The 20,602-nt window shown below is 33.6% G+C and overlaps 1 protein-coding gene across 1 annotated transcript in view; it reads left to right on the top strand.

Moving 5' to 3' along the window:
• Positions 1 to 20,602, top strand: part of Polr2I (RNA polymerase II subunit RpII15) — an 86,627-nt gene that overhangs the window by 18,634 nt on the left and 47,391 nt on the right. Inside the window, exon 5 of the mRNA XM_090400037.1 lies at positions 17,440 to 17,566. Within this exon, the coding sequence (XP_090256163.1) occupies positions 17,440 to 17,566 (127 nt within the window). The remainder of the gene's footprint in view (positions 1 to 17,439; positions 17,567 to 20,602) is intronic.

Genomic DNA, 20,602 nt, shown 5'->3' with positions numbered 1-20,602 from the left:
CAACAGGGTGCACCATGATAAGATGAGGATTGGACATTAGGTCAGAAGTCCTGTCAGTTCTCCGCATTTCTTTTAAAGGCAATGTTGAGGTCTCCTCTCAGTTATACAGCTTTGACCCTTAAGCACCCCTGTTTTATTTGTTAAAACGTTTAGAAATGAAACCAAAGGAATACGGCACTTGAATTCTTCAGGTTAAGTAAAAGAATATTTCATGTGATGATAAAGGTTTTTTTTTTTATCATCGCATGAGGATAAATTTCAACATTAAAGTATACTTTGAATGGTATCATGTCCTTATATATTAATGCATAAAGAACTAAATTTCCATGATTTAAATGATTGAGAGAAATTGACAAGTGAGCTGCATATTGTGAGTGAATTATGGCTTAATGATGAGATTGCCTGCAGATGATCTAATTCTTTTAGCTTCACTCAGAGTTTGTGATTGCTGAGGTATGAATTGGTAAGTTGGAGGTCTAGTGGGAATTTGGTTTGTAGGAATTTGAAAAGAAGTCATTATGACATATTTTGGCAACGTCCAGGAAGATCGCCCCTGTGTGGTACTTCCAGTTGAACCCTACGCTGATGTTTTCCATGGCCCTGAGAACTTGTTTTGTGGAGTGGATCTCCTGAAATCATCATTCTTGAATCTCTTAAGAGGACGTCTTAGTTTTCTTTTTCTTTTTAATTGAGAGAGGAGATGATGAATAGTATAATGAAATAAGCTGACAAAACAAGGCAATAAATTATTGGAGCTACTTCATGACTTATTTGAAGCATCATGTATATAAATTCCTATATTTCCTTTAGAGGCCAATTGTATCTTGGATTTAATAATATCAGAAGAATGAGTAATGGATGATATTGATTACCTAGAGCATCTGTTTAATATTGATAATATTTTGGCTGGAAAAATTAAAACTAGGAGAGAAGTGATAATTAGGAAGCATCAGGAATGTAATTTCAAGAAAAGCTTAGGGCAAGGGAATTTAAAAGTGTTAACTGAAAGACAATTTATTTGAATTTCCCTGTTGAGTATCATAGACAGGATTGCCTCCTTAATCATACTAAACAACTGCCATAATAAATTTGGTATGTAATTCAGTATTAAAAAGCTGAAACCATGAAAATAGGCAGGAAAACAGAACAATTGCATTGCTAGTAGTAAACTTATGGAGACTTGAGAAAAATCAGGCAGAACACAAGACTAGGCTAGGAGTAAAGTAGTGTACAAACCAATTTTAACTCAAAGTTCTTAGGAGCTAAACATTATCAGTTTCAGGCATGCTTAAGCAATTCTAAATAATGTGGTTCTGTTATCATTAAGCAAGTGGTAGATGAAAAATTTTCACCATTAAGGAAGGAAATATATTGGGGGAAAAACTTCCTATCTACAAAGTTTTGAAACGAAATTCTAAATGAATTGATATTATTGGAACTCCTTCACAAATTGGAAAAAAAAAGTAAGTGCTGATCAAGTCAGTGACCTGAAAAATAAATCAATTTGGAAGAATTTAAGAAAGCTGTAATGAACTCTTAATTGTGTTGGTCTGTCATGGTATCTTGCATATCTCCTTTAGGATATGTATCATACAACTTTGGTTTTATCATAATCATCAAATTCCTGACATGTATCCTCAAGTGGTGTATAGGATATGATAGTACTACATGAAAAACGTATATCACCACTAACTTCCTATCTACAATTTTCCTTCTAATCAATCTGTAAGATCAGATTATTATCAGATCTTATATTTCGGTCTTCTAAGGCACTTTTACCGTATCAATCCACCTATTATCTGGGTCTTTTTTCTGCTATCCTGGTAGAGAACACTTGTTTTGCTAATCTTTCCTCTCCCATTCTGTTTAAGTGACCTGAGATTAGCTCTGCTAGCACATTCTTGGATGCTAACAATGTCGAGTTCTTTCCTAATATCCTCATTTTTAATATGATATTGCCATCGATGCCATCTGTTAACTCCTTAATCTTTCTCAGGACTCTGATATGTGTGGTCTCTAGTCTGGTCAAGTGTTTTATTTCTAACCCAGCTGTGAGATCCATAAGTTAAAATGGATCACTGTCTTGTATACAGCTAATTTAGTGTTTTGATTAATTTCTCTCTTATTCCATATTAATTTATTCAGTTGGCTTCTTACCATACCAGCTTTGTTGATTCTCCACGAAGTCTATTTCCATATTTAATTTACCATCTTCACTAAAAATCATACCTAAAATGTTTTACTTGTTCTATAGGTTCTCCATTCACAATGCAGTTGATATTTTCAACTTTGGTTTTATTAAAGTAAATTTTTCTTTGAATCATTTGTAAATATTTGCTATATTAGGATTATAAATGGCTGCACAAAGTTTTGTTTCTCATCTTCTGCTTAAGATCATTACATGTATTTCATAAATGATGTAAAACTGCTTTCACTAAGTTAATTTCAGCCTTAATTTAACTTATCACAAAGGATTAAAATTAATAGGTATTTAAAAAAATTATTTCCCATATTTTTGTAGATTTTAAAATATATACTTGCTATAATATATTTAGGGTTACATAAGAATGAAAGCAAGATAACTGAGAAGAGACCTCTTGACTTCTACATCTTGTAAGACATGCAAAGAACCAAGCAGTTTTTGACATAATATCTAGGCTCCTGTTCTTGTGTTATTTATTATGATACACAACAAATAGTGGAAATTTGTGAGACCAACTGGTGTTATGTTGACTTAAGTCATACATGTTGTATGTTGGTGCAACATTATATCATGTCAGTTGGGCTATTGCCCAGTTTAATCACGACCCTACAGTTTTGTCAGATAACCAGGGGTGGACACTTGAAAGTTTGAACAACCTTGCACTCATCCGCATTGAAGAGAGGTAATCATCAATAGCAAAGAGCTGTAAACGGAAGAATTAGAAATACTATGTCATCATAATTGATGTTTCTGAGATGATCACCAAAACAAGTGGTGATCAACTTCTCAATAATAAAAAAAAAAAATTTTTTTTCTCCAGGCAATGAGTCATTAAAAGGAAGGAGTAGCTATAGCAGTTGGCACTAAATATGAAGATAAACTTACTTGAATGGCATGATTCAAGATTTGTCAATGGTTAATTTCAAATAAGGAATTGGAAAAATGCAGTTATTTGTGTCTGTTGATCCCCTGCAGGCAGCGCTGGCCTGAGCAAATTTGTGAATGTGGGAAAGATTTTTTTTTTTCTGCCCTTCGGTCGAAATTGTATATGTATATATAAAAATTATATATAGTGAATAAATAAATAATACTAATAAATAAATAAAATATTTTTGTTTATTATATGAGTACATAATTTTGACAGTTTATAAATACTACATAAATCACATTAAATATGACAAATCAAATATGAAGAAATCTAAATCAAGAATTAACAGTTTCAATTTTTTTTAAAAAAACCTTTCTAGCCTTAATTTCGGCAAAAGACGACTACTTCTTCTAGATCTAATGTCTCGGCTCTATCACTTTCAATAGTCTCTCTTGGGACATTGTGGACCTCAAATAATTTTTAATAAGTCTTAATTTAGAAAAACTGTGCTCTGCACTTGCAACTGTAGTTGGGATTGTTAAAAGAATTCGTAGGGATGTGTACACATTATATTAGGAAAAAGACTTATGCAGTTATTTGCACAAATATAATTTAATAGTTCTTTGGGAGAATAATTATTTGATATCCTCTGAGACAATATCTTTAATTCATCTAATAAATCTATTGCTGAAATATCTTTTTGATCACCATCAGACAGAACAGTTTTAAATCAAAACAAGCTTTTTTTACTGTATCATTATTAAATTTTAATTTACCAATGTTAAAGAGAAACCCAAAAATTGATTCATATTTATTTAGCTGTTCAAATCTCTCAGTAATTGATGTTATTGCTGAATCAAGAATTACATTTAAAAAAATTAATTTGAAACTCGCTCAAAATTAGTAATTAATTCGTCAGGACATTCATAATCGAATTGAGTTTGTGTGCTGTCGTTGGGAAATCAGCATTTAACCCAATATTTTGAGGAAAGTTATGGGCTTGGTGCTTAACTTTCAAAAAATTATTTTCGCTTCTGTATGGCATCAAGAATTTTTTCATGACATCTAATGATTTCAAGGCTTCCGTAATATTGCAAGAGATATTTTACAATTGTTTGCTAGAGGCATTGACTTCAGTTAAAATGTCATACCAAACAAATGTGCCAAATATAAACTTGAAAGAATTAATTTTTTTTGCTAACGAACTAGTTTCCAATTTTGTTTTAATGCCTTGTTGCCCAATTAAGCTGTCATCTTCTGTGATGAAAATTAAAGCTTCATGTATTTCTTTTACTTGATTTCATATTGCTTTTATAGCTTCAACGCGACTTTCCCATCTCGTCATGCATAAAGGTTTTAAAGTAAAATTTTGGATGTGGTTTAGAAGAACTTCCCATCGATGACTTGATGAAGAAAAGAAATTATAGATTGACTGAATAATGTCAAAAAATAAAACCGTATCTACATTGCAGCTTGCTGCGTCACTCAATACCAAGTTCAAGGAATGCGTACAACACGGAACAAAAAAAATGCTCTAGAATTTTTGTTCCTTAAAAGTGCTTGTACCCCTGCATTCTTCCCCTTCAAATTTGACCCATTGTCATATCCCTGACTACGGATATTTTGAATATTTAAGTTTTTTTCTTCTAATAATTTTAAAATTACTTCAGTCATACCACTTCCTGTTGTATTATTAATTTTAATAAAATCTAGAAATCTTTCCTCTATTTGTATATCTTGGATTTCTTAATTTTTTCTTTTATAGAAACACATCTTACAATTAAGGACATTTGCTCCTGCCGCAAAATATCAGTGGTGCAATCAACAATTATTGAAAAATACTTAGTATTCATTATTTTAGATGCAATTTTTTTTTTAAATTTCATTTCCAATTCTCTCATTAATCCCATATTAATGATTTCGTTTTGTATACATTTCCCTAAATAACGAATGCAAATTTCATTGTTTTTTTATGCATTCTATATGTTTTTGTAATAAGCTGTCAAATTCGGCGAATAATTCAATAAGTGTCAAAAATTTTCCATTATTATTTGTATATAGAGTATCTGAACTTCCTCTGAACGTGATGTTTTCTTTTGCAAGAAATTTAGTAACCGATATTATGCATTTTAAAACATGCATCCAGTGTTCTTGTTCTTTTTTTGAGTAATTTTAGCTGATGGTGATCAATTGTAGTTTCATTTTTTAAACACTTTTCCAAATCAATCCATTTTTCAAAATTATTAAAATGTTCTTGAGAATTTTCGTGGTGCTGAAGAACTTGGGACATATGTTTCCAATCGTTATTTCCTTCCAAAATTAAGTTCATAGTTCGAATATTAGAAAATAATTTGCAGCAGAAACAAAATACTACATTTTTTGAACTTGAGTAAATTAACCAAGATCGTTTAATGGTTTCTCCGTTACTCAAAATCATATTATAATGCAATACATGAAAACTTCTATTATGTTCATCACGTGGAAAAAAAGTCTCTCTTGATTCAGCAGGAGGACTTCGTTTTACTAATATATCAATTATTGAATTGGACAAGTTTGGTCATAAAGCTGGATTGTCAGAAAGCTCTTAATTTAGTGTTGAGGTACTTGTATTTGAAGTCGAAGCTATTGGATGTTTCTCAAGAGCCTGATTATCATCTAAATACAAATTCGAATTTTCAGACTCATTGTCAGTGGGGGATTCCACAGGAACTTCGCTTTCACTGACTCTTGTTTCTGATAATTTTAAAAATTTCTGCAATTGATTTGCTTGCTGAACTCAAATATCTTCTTGTTCTGTTCGTTTTTTTTTTTCTGTATTGATGACCAGAAAGGGTTTTCATTTTGTTTCTCTGGTCTGCATTTTTGTCTGTTTCTGAAATCATAAAAAAAAACAAAACTTTTTTTTCATAAAGTATGGGCCCAAAACAAAGTAAAAAATTTAGAATTGAATCGTCATTTGCCAAGTCTAGCCCCTTTACAAAACAATTTTTATCCGATTTTACTGCATTAAGAAAACAAATAAATTAGCAAAATAAAATTAAAAATTACCTTGTTTAATATTAACGTAAAACTCAATATAGTAGTCAATGGGCACAATTTCAAATATATGCAAGAGTTGTAAAATAAGTTAAAAACAGCATGGCTATAACTACAAAGAAAATGAAACAAATAATTTATTTAAAAAATCATTACTAAGATAAATCACATATTTAACTACAAACTTACCTTCATAAATATGAGGTAACAAAATTCATTCAGCAAGCTAATAATATAATACACATTAATACAGGGAGAGCGAACTGGCATGTAAGAAAACTTTGCAGATATGTGAAAGATTTATAATAATTATTATTATAAAAACCTTCATGGAGTCGGACTCATTGTGGGAGGTCTACTATTATACACATATAATAGTAGACCTATAATATCATACCGGGCCTTAAATATATTTACTGTCTCTGCGCTCACCATGCTCTCGGGCAATGTATTCCAATCACTCACCACTCTCCATGCAAAAAACCTGCTCCTGACTCCCTATTTATGAGGAAGGTGGTACACCTTGCTCACACAAATTCCAAATCTTCTTATATCGCTTGTTGCTTTCTTTACTTGCTCTTCCTTTTCTCTTTTCCTTTTGAGAAAAGTAGCTCCCAATAACTTTTTCTCTTTCAAATTACTGATCTAAATGACAATAAATTTCCTGTTGATAAATTATTCTATTTCTATTAATTATTAATTTTGAGTTAATTTATTATTTTTAAGAGTTTTAAAACAAATCTTATTTTAAAAAAACGATTTAAAACAGTTGCCTTCTACAGATTTTTGCTATAAATAAATTTATACAATAATTTGAAAATTTGATAATTAAAGGTTAACTATAATTGAGGGCAATGTAAGATGTAAAGTATGCTGCCACAAGCGATTTTGGCATTTTAGCAAAATGAGCCTCTGATTAATATGTTTATAATTTATAAACTATTATCTTTAAAATTTTATTTGTCTATCAAAAATCAAAAATAAGTACACAATTAAAAACAAAGTCAAAAATTGTCCAAAGTCACTTAAACACAGAATACACAGTATGCTCAATATGTTTCACATTCAAAATTGAAATGACGCTGAAAAAAATGTAAGTGCATATCACGCTGTTTCGTCTATCCGAATTTGAAGAAATATTTGCAGAATTTAAGAAAACGAACAGCGTAATATACACCTATGTTTCAGACTAAATATTTAGATAGATCAGTGTTTCTGAAACTTCAAATCTCCGTGTACCCCTTCTTTAATTTTCATTATTACCAAGTACCTTATCAAAATAATAATGATAAATACAAATATATTTCGTTGTAAATGTCTGTTTTATTTGAATTTAGATGTATATTTAAACAAAAAAAAAAAGATTTATTTTTAATAGAACAAAATTTATAAAGATGCTATACATTTTTACTTAATATAAATAATTTATCATCAATAAGAGGAGTGAAATTGCTTATTTCTGTATCTGCTATATTGCTCTCTTTTGTGCGTTTTATAAATCTAGTATTTAACGAATGATCCATACTTAAGAATTTGAAAGCTAAAAAAATTACCGTATTTACTCAAATATAACTCGCACTTTTTTCCCAAAATTAAAGCTAAAAAATCGTGGTGTGAGATATATGAGGGGATTTTTGGAAACTAAAGTTTTCAGAAAAAAAAAAAAAAAAAAAATGGGTATGACTTACCAAGAAGCTTCTATTCTCCATCACGTCTTCTGTCCTCGAGAGCAGTTCCTTGTGGAACGTCAAAATTATCTACCCAAATAGAGACATCTTCTTTCCCATTATATCAAGCAAAAATTACAAGTAACTTAAGACTTGAAATACGTAATGAACAATCCTTGACAAATTACTAATGAGAAGTGAAAGATGTGCGCGATTTGTAGGCCAATAAAGAAAAAGCAGCTACTAAGAAGTGCATATGATTGGTGCGGTATTAACAAAAGATCACGCGACCCAAACAAAAAGCAGCAATTGAATGGAAATGCTAATTCTCTTAAACCGATTTCCATAATATCTGAAATATATTCACTATATATTTCTTAGTTTTAACGCGTTCATGTCGGGGTAGTGTCAAGCAAAACCTTATGTTGCATCAGCAACATGTGGTTTTGCTTGGGTCTATATAGCAGTTTCTTTTGGAGGGGAGATGTAATTCATTAGTTAGTGTTTATATTCCCAGTTGTCTGTGATTGCACTATTTGTTGAGAAATATATTACACAGTTTGCAGATGTCTGTGAACCTTATTCAGTGACAATAAAAGTAATTGTTTTTCGTGTTTCTGCAATATAGTTGCTGTTTTGGAGGGCATATAGTTTACTGCAGGAAGTCAGGAGAATTCATGCATAATATAATTTAATATATATATAGACTATAAAATTTTGAGATTCACATTATATGATACTTTAAGGGTTGTTTCCTTTAGTATCTAATAAGTGGGTTCTAAAATGTTTAGTTTTAATATGTATGACTATAATTTTTTTATTAATAAAATATAATAAGCACATATTTAACTGTCAATGAGAAATGGTGCCTTTTTTTTATTTAGTAAACTAAATGCTGTAATTTTGTAAAATATCTTTGCCGTAATACGGCTGAACGAGTGCCCTCCATTAACACTCGGGAGCTCGCAGTGGTAATTTTGCAGCGTACAACGCAGTATATCTGAGAGATATATTCATTACTAGCATGTAGTAAAATGCAAAAAACATAAAGAAAAAACACTGCAAATATAATACATAATGGTACAAATTAAGTGAATATTGAATCCAACATTATTTCATAGCCGAATATAGAAACTACAAGAGTTTCATGCCGAATATATAGAAACTAAAAGTTTCGGCGGATGCAAGCATAAGTAGTGCCTTATGGGCAACTCGTAGTAAAAGTTGAGCAAGCCCCAGACCACTTTCCTTAGTATTTTCAATAAATGTAAAACACATCTTCTAGAGCAGTGCTTCCCAAACTTATGGATGTAAAGCCGCCGCCCCCCCCTTGGAAAAATTAAAATATTTCACGGCCCCCATCGGGAAAAAAATCGTAATACAGACATATATTATTATAATATTTATTGTATTTATATTTAATACAGTTTATATTCCAGATTTTGTGTTTGTAAGCTTTTTTTGTGCTTCTTATCAATACCTTTGAAATGAAACTATATGAATAAACATATATTTACTAATATTCATTAAGCACCGAAATACGCAGGAAGCAGAATTTGTGAACAAACACCATTGTGTGATTTTTTCATGAAAATATAAAAAAAAACATAAAAGAAATAATAAAAATTAGATGCGTTTCTTTTAAGATTAAAAAAAAAAAACTACTTAGTCTTAAAACATTTAAAATTTGTTTTCATTATTTCACAGATCCCTCAACAAAACTTGTGGCCCCCCAAGGGAACTGTGGCCCACAGTTTGGGAAGCGCTGTTCTAGAGGACATGTATGCTAAATAAGCCTTTGGCTCTCTATTTCAGTAATACATGATGGTTTATTTATTTTCAGTTACAATCTAGAAATTATTGAAACAAAGAAATATAAAGAATAAAAATGTTTGTTACAAAATAATGCAAACATCGATAATGAAAGAAAATAAAACTAAACAAATGCATTTAACATTAATCAGAATCTTCAATAGTTGAATTTACAAAACTGTCATATCAGTCATCATCGCAAACAATATTGCTATGCTGAAAACATAATACTTTTTACAATGCTTGCAAAAATATTTTGATAAGCGACTCGTTTTGGGTGCATAGCACATAAAACATCTTTTTCTTTTTCTGTTTGTCGAGGGAGCCATATCTATGTTGTCATTAGAATTTCCTTCAAATTGTGTCTGAAATTGAAGTTTCAGGTGTAAAGGCCTATTCAGACATGTAGAGATTTCTGAACGCCTTTTTATTTGTTCTGACATTAACTGCATTAAGAGATTTCTAATAAATATTCTGCACCGTATTTTCACATTGTTGTTCAGCATATGAATAATCTGACCATTTATATTTATGAGCTATACTGGCATCGGAGCTCGCAGTATCTCTCAGATACTATTTAGGAAATATCACAAACCTTTACAAAAAAAAGTGTTCAACCAAACTGATAGCAAAAAAAAAGTGCATAATATCACTCGTAACATATGCACGCGCAGCTAGTCATGACCTTCAACCTATACAATAAAATATCTGTCGATTAGCAAGTATCTCCGGGGCCTCCGCAGGGCCAAATATCACAAATTTTTGCATGACACGTGTTAAACCAAACTGACAGCAACAAAAGTGCAAAATAGCACTCGTAATATACTCGCACACAGCTGCTCATGACCTTCAATCTATACAATAGATAGGTTAAAGAATATTCATGTGAGCAATTAGCACGTATCTGTCAGATCAGATGCGAGTGCCCTAGTGTTAAGCTGAGCCATGAGGTAGGCTGCTTCTATACTACACCCTGTCGACAGTACTGGTCCCAGGGATTATCAAAATAAAAATTATTATTTGGGGCTTATATAATTAGAATAAAATATAATTATCTTATTAAATTTATATATACTTATAATTTTTTCTGCCTCCAGTATAATTGTAACATAAACTTTTCTGCTTGTGGCATTTGCCCATTCTGCCCCTTCCTTGCACTGGGCCTGCCTGCAGGTACCAGAGTGAAGAGAGGGCAGTGGGCATAAAGGAAAAGCCTTAAATAGCAGAGTAGGAGATGAGATGCATACAGAAATGAGTTTCAGAAAGTTTGGAAAAAAGAGTCAACTCTTTACTTTATAAAGATGATGTTATATCCCTGAATAAATCTCTTTAAGTGTTCAGGACTCCAAGTAAATTCGGTAACTGCTGTAACAAACTTAGTATGAAAATTGACAATAAAAAAAGATGAAACCATAAAAATAGGCATGAATATGGATAACAGTATCATCATTCTTAAATATCAAATTATTTCAGCTATTTAAATATAATTTTTACTGAAGATGGGTAAATGTGGAAATTTTTATGGAATAGAGAAATTGTCCAAAATATCAAACTGGCAGTACATACAAGCTATTCAAACTATTTTATTATTATGAGAGACCTCCAAAGGTCTCTTGATAATTCCCTTGATAAGTCAATGACTCCTTTGGAGTCCTTGACTTATCAAGGGAAGCCACATATTACCTGCACCAACTGTCCTACCTCTTCTTGAATTCATTCACACTACCTGCAGTCACCACCTCCAGTGGTATTCCATTCCAATCATTCACCACTCTATGAGAGAAAAATCTAGCTCTTGCTCCCTTCTTGACAGCATTCATTCATTCTCAGCTTCCAAGGATGCCCTCTCATCCTTTCTCCATGACATGAAACATTTCATCTGCTGATATCCTGTATGATCTTTTCAGAAGTTTGTAAGTATCAGTGATATTATTCCTCCTCCTCCTGTTTACTAGTGGCTGCAGTCTACAAATTCTCAATCTATCTTCATAATCTGCATTCCACAATTCTTATATCATTTTAAACACTATCCTGTGCATAATAGTCCCAGTGTGGTCAAGATTTGTTTTAGCATAGCAATTATCCTCTGAGTTATTTGCAATCTTTGTTATGTGGCCCTCGAACTTCAACTTTTTATCTGCTAAAACTCCAAGATCCCTATCCTGATCAGTTTCTTCCCACCAATATTAGTAACTTTACACTTACTAACATTGAACTGGTATCTATTTTCACATGCTCCCCAATTCCAGTCTATTCAGATCATTTTGCAGGATATCTGTATACTGCAAAATGTATATATACTGTATATCAGCTGCATTCCTGATTACCCATCTTTGTCTATCTTTGCATCATCAAAAAATACTTGTATATCTTCTTTCAAATTCTTTTTCAATGTGATTAATGTATAGATTGAATAAGGATGGACCAAGGACTGATACTTGAAACACATCATTGGTTGGTTACCTTAAATCTTGCAGACTCACATGCCCTATATAACACTTTTTGATATCTGTTGATCAGCTGATTTCTTATCCACACTAATATTTTCTAATCAAATCCAATACCATATTCTCCAATTTATGCAACAGTCTTCCATGCTGTATTCTGCCAAAAGCCTTAGCAAATCCAAAAATATAGAATGTGAGCAAGTTGCTCAAACATGACCTTCCATTAGCAGACCCATACTGTTCACTGCAAAATATAGATTTTCTCTCAACCCATTTCTGTATTTTTACTCGAACCAATTTTTCCAAAATCTTCACCACTAGTCCAGAGATACAGATAGGTCGATAGTTGGATATATATCAGTCTTTGCACCACCCTTGTGCAATGGGATTACCATATATTCTTTCCACTCCTGTGGAATCTTGTTTATATAGCCTGATCAAAGAAATAGCCAGTTCAGCTGAACACTCTTAGCATTCATGATGATATCACATCAGTCCCTAATTGCCAAATTCTTATTCAGTTTGTGCAACAGCTCTAGTACTTCCTCCTCACACACACACATACCAGAGTTTCTTCATTCAGTAAAGAGGTAGCAATGTTCTCCACGTCGCATACACCAGTTGATAGCTTTTATCAAAATGGTCACTCATTAGTCTTCTGCATCTGTCACCCACATACCATCTGTATTCAGTAGTTATTCTTTCATATTTCTTCTTTCTTTTACTTGCAACATAATCATAAAATTCTTTTGAATTGTCTTTAGCTCACAAAGTCAGCTTCTTTTCATACTCAGATTTAGCTTTTTGTACAATAGGGTTGTAACTCTTCTGGCTTGCTCCTCATACTAATGTTAGTAACATTACACTTACTAACATTGAACTGATAGCCATTTTCACATGCCCACAATTCCTGCCTATTCAAATCATTGTCCTGCTCAACCTACTGAAGTCTGCCCCCCCCCCCCTCCCCGGTTTCTTGGGGATGAAGAAGCGGTGGAGAGGATTCAGAGGTGAATGGCCTGTGGTATGTGGATTGCAGAAGTTGGTTGATAGGAGAAAGAGGGGATATGATATCAACATTTAAGTTGATTAAAGGGTTTTATAGGATAGATGCAAGGGAAATGTTTCAGCACTTGGCTAGAGGGACCAGAACAAGGAGTCATCCCTGGAAGTTGAATAAAGGTGTGGTTAGTAGGGATGTGAGGATTAGATTTTTTGCTTGGAGAGTTGTGAATGAGTGGAATCGGTTGCTAAAGTCAGTTGTGAGGGCTTTGTCTGTTAATAGGTTCAACGAGAAGTATGATGAGTCTTTTGACTAGATGAAAGTGTGCCTGTATAATAATAATTTTCATAACTGGAATCATCATGTACACTATGTTCCTTCCACATCATCTTTTACTTACAAAAATCTTGCTTAATGAAATTACACATCTATTTCACTCTTACAATAGTTATTCTTGAAACTTTAGGGACACATTCCAATATTGCATCATTTAAATATTTTTTAAACACTTCCATGAACTACCAACATCCTTCCCACCCAACAATTTGAGTGAACAGATAGAATAGTTGGCATTAATGGCAGACTCATCGAAGATTTGTTGGTTTGGTTGGTCAAGCAGTTAGCATATCCACTCTCCATCCAGTAGGTTTCAAGGTTTAATTCCTCTCTGGGCATGGATGTTTGTCCATAGGTAGAAGAATTTTCTTGCCTGATATGAGAAAATTCTTCCCTGCTTGGATTGAAGTTCCATGTTTGGTCTGTAAGGTTTCTAAATGTTGTAAAAAATAAATTTTAAAAAAATAATAAAATTAATAATAAAAATAGAAATAAAAATAAAAATTAAAGACTGAATTATCTGACTTTGAAAAATAACAGATTAATTTTGGAAGAAAATTGTTGCTAAGAAGTCCGTCATTATTAAATTGTGCAGTACTGTTTTTCTCTGCTTTTTATTCCCTGATGGCACAGTACATATTAGGAATGTTTCCAGATTCTTTTAATATCAATATTTAATTAAGCGTGGCATCATTAATAAATTAAAATAACATGCTTTACTAAAGTTAATTCACAATTTATTTATAAATGTTAAACAAAATTTTCAGATCTTACTGACTGATTTTAAGTCAGTGAAATTAAATTGTCTGTATTTGTGGAATAGCATATACTTTTGAGGTGCTATCAAAAAGAAACTGAACTGTGCTGGATACTTGATGACAGATCGAGTTAGTCTCACACTGCCAGGTGTCAGTAGCATAAATATTGTTGAGTCAGCCTGCAACATTGGTTTGAGCTGTGTGCACTGGACTCGTGTAACACTTGTTATTCCTATCACATGTTTGTGCTGTTCTGCGATTTTGCCATGAACATGAAATTAGAACAAAGGGCAAATGTAAAATTTTGTGTAAAACGGGAAAATTACCACAGAGACCCTTGAATCACTTTGTAAGACATGAAAACGAAGCCATGAGCTGTTTTGAGTGGCACTCACATTTTAAGAAGGGCAGAACTACCTTGGAAGATGATGAGAAGTTGGGATGACTGTCCACCAGCACAACCCACAAAAAATGTCGAAAAAATTTGACATATTCTGTACAGATTGACACATCACCATCCAGGAAGTTGCTGCCAGAGTTGGGATTTCATATGGAACAACTGAAATGATCATCACGAGAAATTTGAACATGCATCATGTCACTGCCAAGTTTGTTCTCTGTCTCTTGACTTCTGACCAGAAGGAACACCCTGTGAATGCCCGTCAAGACCTTCGTCAAAAGGCAATTGATAACCCAACCTTCATCTCAAAGATCATCACATGGGATGAGACTTGGGTTTATGGCTACAACCCAGACAAAAACAGCAATTGTCATTATGGAAGAATCCACATTCCCCAAGACTGAATAAGGCAAGGCAAGTCAGGAGTGCGACGGAGCATGTTGATAGTCGTTTTTGACAATAAGGGGATTGTGCACTGAGAATTTGTCCCACCCAATCAGATGATCAATGCAGAACTCTACTGCAATGTTTTAAGGCAGTCGAGAGAAGATGTTCATTGCAAAAGACTGGAATTGTGGCATTGGCTCCTCCACCACGACAACACTGTTGTGTTCCCGTTTTCTCTTTACACTAACATTTACATTTAGAACTCGGAAAATTGTCCCAAAAAGTCACGTGGTACCTCCAAGCATAAGGGTTGTCCCTGGATAGAGGTAACACTGCATGAAAACTTCTGTGGAATTACCTTAGGTAATTATATTAAGTTAGGAAGTCTTAATCAGGAGATAATTCCAGAAATCTACAATATCGAATCTATGGACTGCAATCATGGCCTAAACCTCCTAACCCTTTTGGTCCCCGCTTAGGTTCATATGCTAATCCTTTTGCAGGCAGTGCATCGGATTCTATCATGCAGAAAACAAATTCTCAAATTTTAACATGGATTTAATTGACACACAAACATAATTTACAACCCATATAAAATTTCATACTAAGCGCTAATCATTCATTATATAAGAACATCATTATTAGTTTAAATTTAACACATAGGCCCACATGAGTGGGCCTATGTGTTCAAATTTCTACAGTCTGCACATAGACAAATATTCCTTCCTTGGGAAACAATTACTCCCCAAAATTCAATACTACGCTTTCTTCCATTTTTTCAACGATATGCTCATTCATTCAACGTTAATAACACATCATGATATATCAACTAAAACTCTCTCTCTTACACCTTATGCAATGCCTTAGCCAGTTCAGTAATTCATTTTACTAAGTTCTCTGTAGGATATCCCAAGCATTCCTTTTCTTATCATGCTACTGTCCTAGCATTAAACTTTCCTGTTATCAGAAACACATGTCCCCCAATGTCTCCGGACCCTTCCTATAACAAGTTTGAAACCCATACACATAAAAGGATAAAGAATTTGTAATGATACCGTTCACCAAAGCTTTCACACAGTATTTTGTAGTTCCCTGACGTCTTCCGGCTGAATCAAGTGTCCTACTGCTCAGGCTGGTCGGCGCTCATACTGGAAATATTCTTTCGATCCATACAAACTGCTTGCACTACTCTGGTATGGCTAACACCTTCCTGCTGTATTTGGACCAGGCGGGAAGTTGACTCTTCCTTCATATAATCAGGAGAACGAATCTTTGTTTCAGCCTTTCATCCAACAATTGCCAGCCTTCGTCCACCGGATATAGGCATATGCTCATCTCCGATAACCTCTCTTAGGATTTTTGCTGGCCGAGGCTGCTGCTTCTGCCCGGTGAAGACGAGACCTCCTTCTGCCGCTCCAAGAACTGCACGTACACCGATGGGAAAAAAAGATTTGAGAGCGAAGGGGGGATTGCTAACCCTTTTGTATCCTTCCCTCTATCGGCAATTTACTGCTATCTCTGTAACTCGTCCAATGAATTAGAGTACATCACTCACGTGGCCCTTGCTCAATAGCGTATGCTAAGTTCTCTTCACTGCTACCCCACGTGGCCCGTGCACGTGTCTGATTGGGGTTTTGATCCCTCCTTCATTTGGCGTTTACGTGACCTTCAAGCCTTTGTTTGCGATGAAAAATGCCAGTCATGGTGCTAACATGTAAGTTTCAATACTAATCAGGATACTGCATAACACATTTTATAGATTTTTTTATTTAAATTAATAGACAAACTTTGAATTATTCCTTATTACTGACCTTTGCTTAAATAACTCCCTTTTCTTCCTTTATTTATAAGGTAGAAGTACACACTCAGAAACGAGCATTTTGTTAAGGAAATTTCCTTCTCCCCCCCTTCTTTTTCATCCCTTTTTCTTTAAATCTTTTTTTCTTGTTTTTCTTGTTAAAAAAATATATTCAGAATTTTTTGGAATTCTGTTTAATCAAAGTTTAACAACACTCCCTCTTGCAGTGCCTTAAAAACATGAGAGTTTTTGGTGGCCAACACCATGGCAGTCATCCAACATCCTCTTACTTGCCAGATTTGGCCCCTTGTGACTTCTTTTTGTTTCCAAAAATGAAATTGATCCTGAAGGAGTGGCGGTTGGACACTGTTAAGGAGATCCAAGACAAATTTCAAGCTTGATTCACTTCAACAAAAAAGACTTCTAGGAAGTGTTTGTAGCATGGTGAAAACAATGGGATCACTACATGAACTGAGAAGGAGACTACTTTGAAAGGGATTGAGTCCATATTTAAATTGGGTAAGTTGTAAAGATTTTATTAGCCTAGTCCAGTTTCTTTTTGATAGCTCCTCGTATAACTATTAATAGGGATGCAAGATCAAAATAATTCTGTAGTTGGTTTTCATCGGAATGTGTACAAGAAGTCCTTGAGATATTAGAAGGAATTGTATACTAAACTATTTTATACTTCAGAAATGTATAAATAATTATTTTATCATTTCAGTGAATTAACTCAAATTGTTTCTGATGTCATTCATGATCCAACACTCCCAAGGACTGAAGAACATCCATGTCCCAGATGCAGTCATAGAGAGGCTGTCTTCTTTCAAGCCCAAAGCAGAAGAGCTGAGGTCTGTACATTTCTCTTGTTACTTGACATTTTTTGTTTAAAAACTTTTTGTTTTTAAATGTTAAAAAAAAATATAAATATTCTGATTGTATAGAAAATATATTTTCTCTGTTTTTCAATTATGAGTTAACCAGCTGATGAAAAGAGAGTGAGAAGATATCTCATTATGGATATTGATATTTAAATATTGGTAATTTAAACATGCATGGTGAAACTGATTTTATAGCAGAATTGCTTGCAAACCATTGGAATAATAAAAGGGAAATACTTGGAAAAAGAGAATATGACTGGGAGGTGCTGTAAACTTCTCAGTGGCATCACTTTTGATGTAGCTTTAAATGTGGTGTTCTCTAATCTAGTACAACTTGAACTTGTGTCCATAGTAGCTCACAGAATACAATCATACAATAATAAAGAATACAATACAATCAAGATTATCCCAATTAATATTGTTGTTCATTGTATCCTGTGAACCACTAGAAATTGATGCACATGTTGCTTTTGGATCAGCTGGGTGTTCATGTGATATGATCTGTTTGATCTAATAAAGATAGAAACAAAACCTAATATTAGCTTTCAGTGAGCTGTGAACTAAGTCACAGTGGAAACAGATGCAATCTTTTTTTCTCATAAAACATAGGATTCATTTTTGTTCATGGAAATAAACACTTTTACCCACTACACCTGTTTTATCTTATTTTTTTCAAATATTGAAATGAAAACATCCCTATAAAATGAAAAACACCTTTCTCACTGACCCTATACTGCTTATATATAAACAGAAAGAAGTTGTCGTACTAAATACAGCATCATCATTATCAAATTCCTGATAAGTATGTATCATATTCTGTACACTGCCTGAAGGAAGTGTACAGAATATGATAGTACTGCATGAAAACGTCACACTATTACTAACTTCCAATCAAAAATTTTCCTCCAGCTTAATCTGTTATCGCTCAAAACCTCCAACATCAGATCAGATCTCATATTTTTATCTTCTAACACTTTTTACTGTATCAGCATTTTGCTACACATTTTACTCTGGATCTTTCCTGCCAACCTGGAAAACAATACTTATTTTTGCTGATCTTTCCTCTCCCATTCTGTTTAAGTGACCATTTGAGATTAGCTCTCCTAACACATTCCTGAATGCTAACAATGGTAAGTTCTTTCCTGATATTCTCATTTTTAATATGATGCTGCCATTGATGCCATCTGCTTACTAAATGCAGTATCTAACTAAATACAATAGCCTAACAACATATTTTCAGTTGCAGAAAATATGGTTGCACTTGTTCATAATTCAGTCAGTGGGCTATAAAAAAAAAAAGTTCATCATCATCATCATCAAATTCCTGCCATGTACCCTCAAGGGGTGTACAGGATATGACAGTACTATATGAAAAAATTACATCATTACTAACTTCCTATCTACAATTTTCCTCCAAATCAGTCTGTTACTTGTCAAGACTCCAACATTATCAGATCTTATATTTCTATCGTCTAAGGCACTTTGTACCGTATCAATCCACCTATATCTTGGTCTTCCTCTGGGTCGTTTTCCTGCAAACCTGGCAGAGAACACTTGTTTTGCTAATCTTTCCTCTCCCATTCTATTTAAGTGACCATACCATCTGAGATTAGCTCTGCTAACGCATTCCTGGATGCTGACAATGTCAAGTTCTTTCCTAATATCCTCATTTTTAATATGATATTGCCATTGATGCCATCTGTTCACGCCTCTAATCTTTCTCAGGACTCTCATATCTGCGGTCTCTAGTCTTTGGTCAAGTGTTTTACTTCTGACCCAGCTCTCAGATCCAAAAGTTAAAATTGGTTTGAACACAGTCTTGTATACAGTTTTTAATTTTGTGTTCCGACTAATTTCTTTCTTATTCCATATGAATTTATTCAATTGACTTCCCACGATACCAGCTTTGCTGATTCTGTTGTCTATTTCTATATTTAGTTTACCATCTTCACTAAAAATTGTGCCTAAGTAGCTGAAATGTTTTACTTGTTCCACAGGTTCTCCATTCACAACACAGTTGACATTTTCAATGATTCTGCCTATTTTCATTGTCTTTGTCTTTTTATTGCTGACCTTCATACCATATCTATTACAACAGCTATTCAATTTAGTCAGAGAATCTTGCAGACTTGTATTGGATTTATTTAGAAGTATAACATCATCTGCATAAAGCAAAGAGCTGACATTAACATCTCCAATTTTGATATCAGGTTTAATACCACATTCCTTCATAATGTGATCCATATAGATAATGAATAACAGAGGGGATAATGTACATCCTTGTCTCACACCAGATTTAACATTAAACCATCTTCCTGTACTTCCTTCAATTCTAACTGCTGACTCACAACTCAAATAAAGACTAAGTATTGCTTGATATAATGCCCCATTGACACCATATAACTGCAGCGTATTGAATAGCTTCTCTCTTGGCACTTTGTCATATGCCTTTTCCAAATCGACAAAACTTAAATACAGATCTTTGTTACATTCCCATGCTTTCTCGACTATTTGTCGTAAAGTGAAGATCTGATCCTGACAGCCTCTATTTGGCCTGAATCCAGCTTGTTCTTCACCAAGCTTTTCTTCCACAATTCTTCTCAACCGTTTCTCAAGTATACTTGCATAGATCTTGCCAGGAACACTCAGTAGGGAAATACCTCTGTAATTCTCACATTCAGTTTTATTTCCCTTTTTATATATGGGTACTATGAGAGCTCTACTCCAATCATCGGGAATTCGTCCCTCTGTCCAGGCTTTCGGAACTATGCAGTGCAGCCACTGTAAGACTCTTATACCACCATACTTCAGCATTTCTGGTCGAATATCATCTACTCCTGCTGCCTTTCCACATTTCAAGCCTTTGATGGCTTTTTCTACTTCAAGTATGGATATGTATTCCTGACTGCATGCCTGGTCAGTGTTTTTTATCACTGTGCTGTCATCACTGCTTGTTTCATTTAGCAGTTTTTCAAAGTAATTACTCCATACTTCAAGGATATCTTT

The sequence above is a fragment of the Typopeltis vanoorti genome, chromosome 11, assembly GCF_054136105.1.
Source record: "Typopeltis vanoorti isolate ZY-2024b chromosome 11, IOZ_Tvanoo_1.0, whole genome shotgun sequence".
Classification (NCBI taxonomy): domain Eukaryota; kingdom Metazoa; phylum Arthropoda; class Arachnida; order Uropygi; family Thelyphonidae; genus Typopeltis; species Typopeltis vanoorti.
The sequence above is the reverse complement of the archived record's forward strand: the minus strand, read 5'-3'. Positions and strand labels throughout refer to the sequence as shown.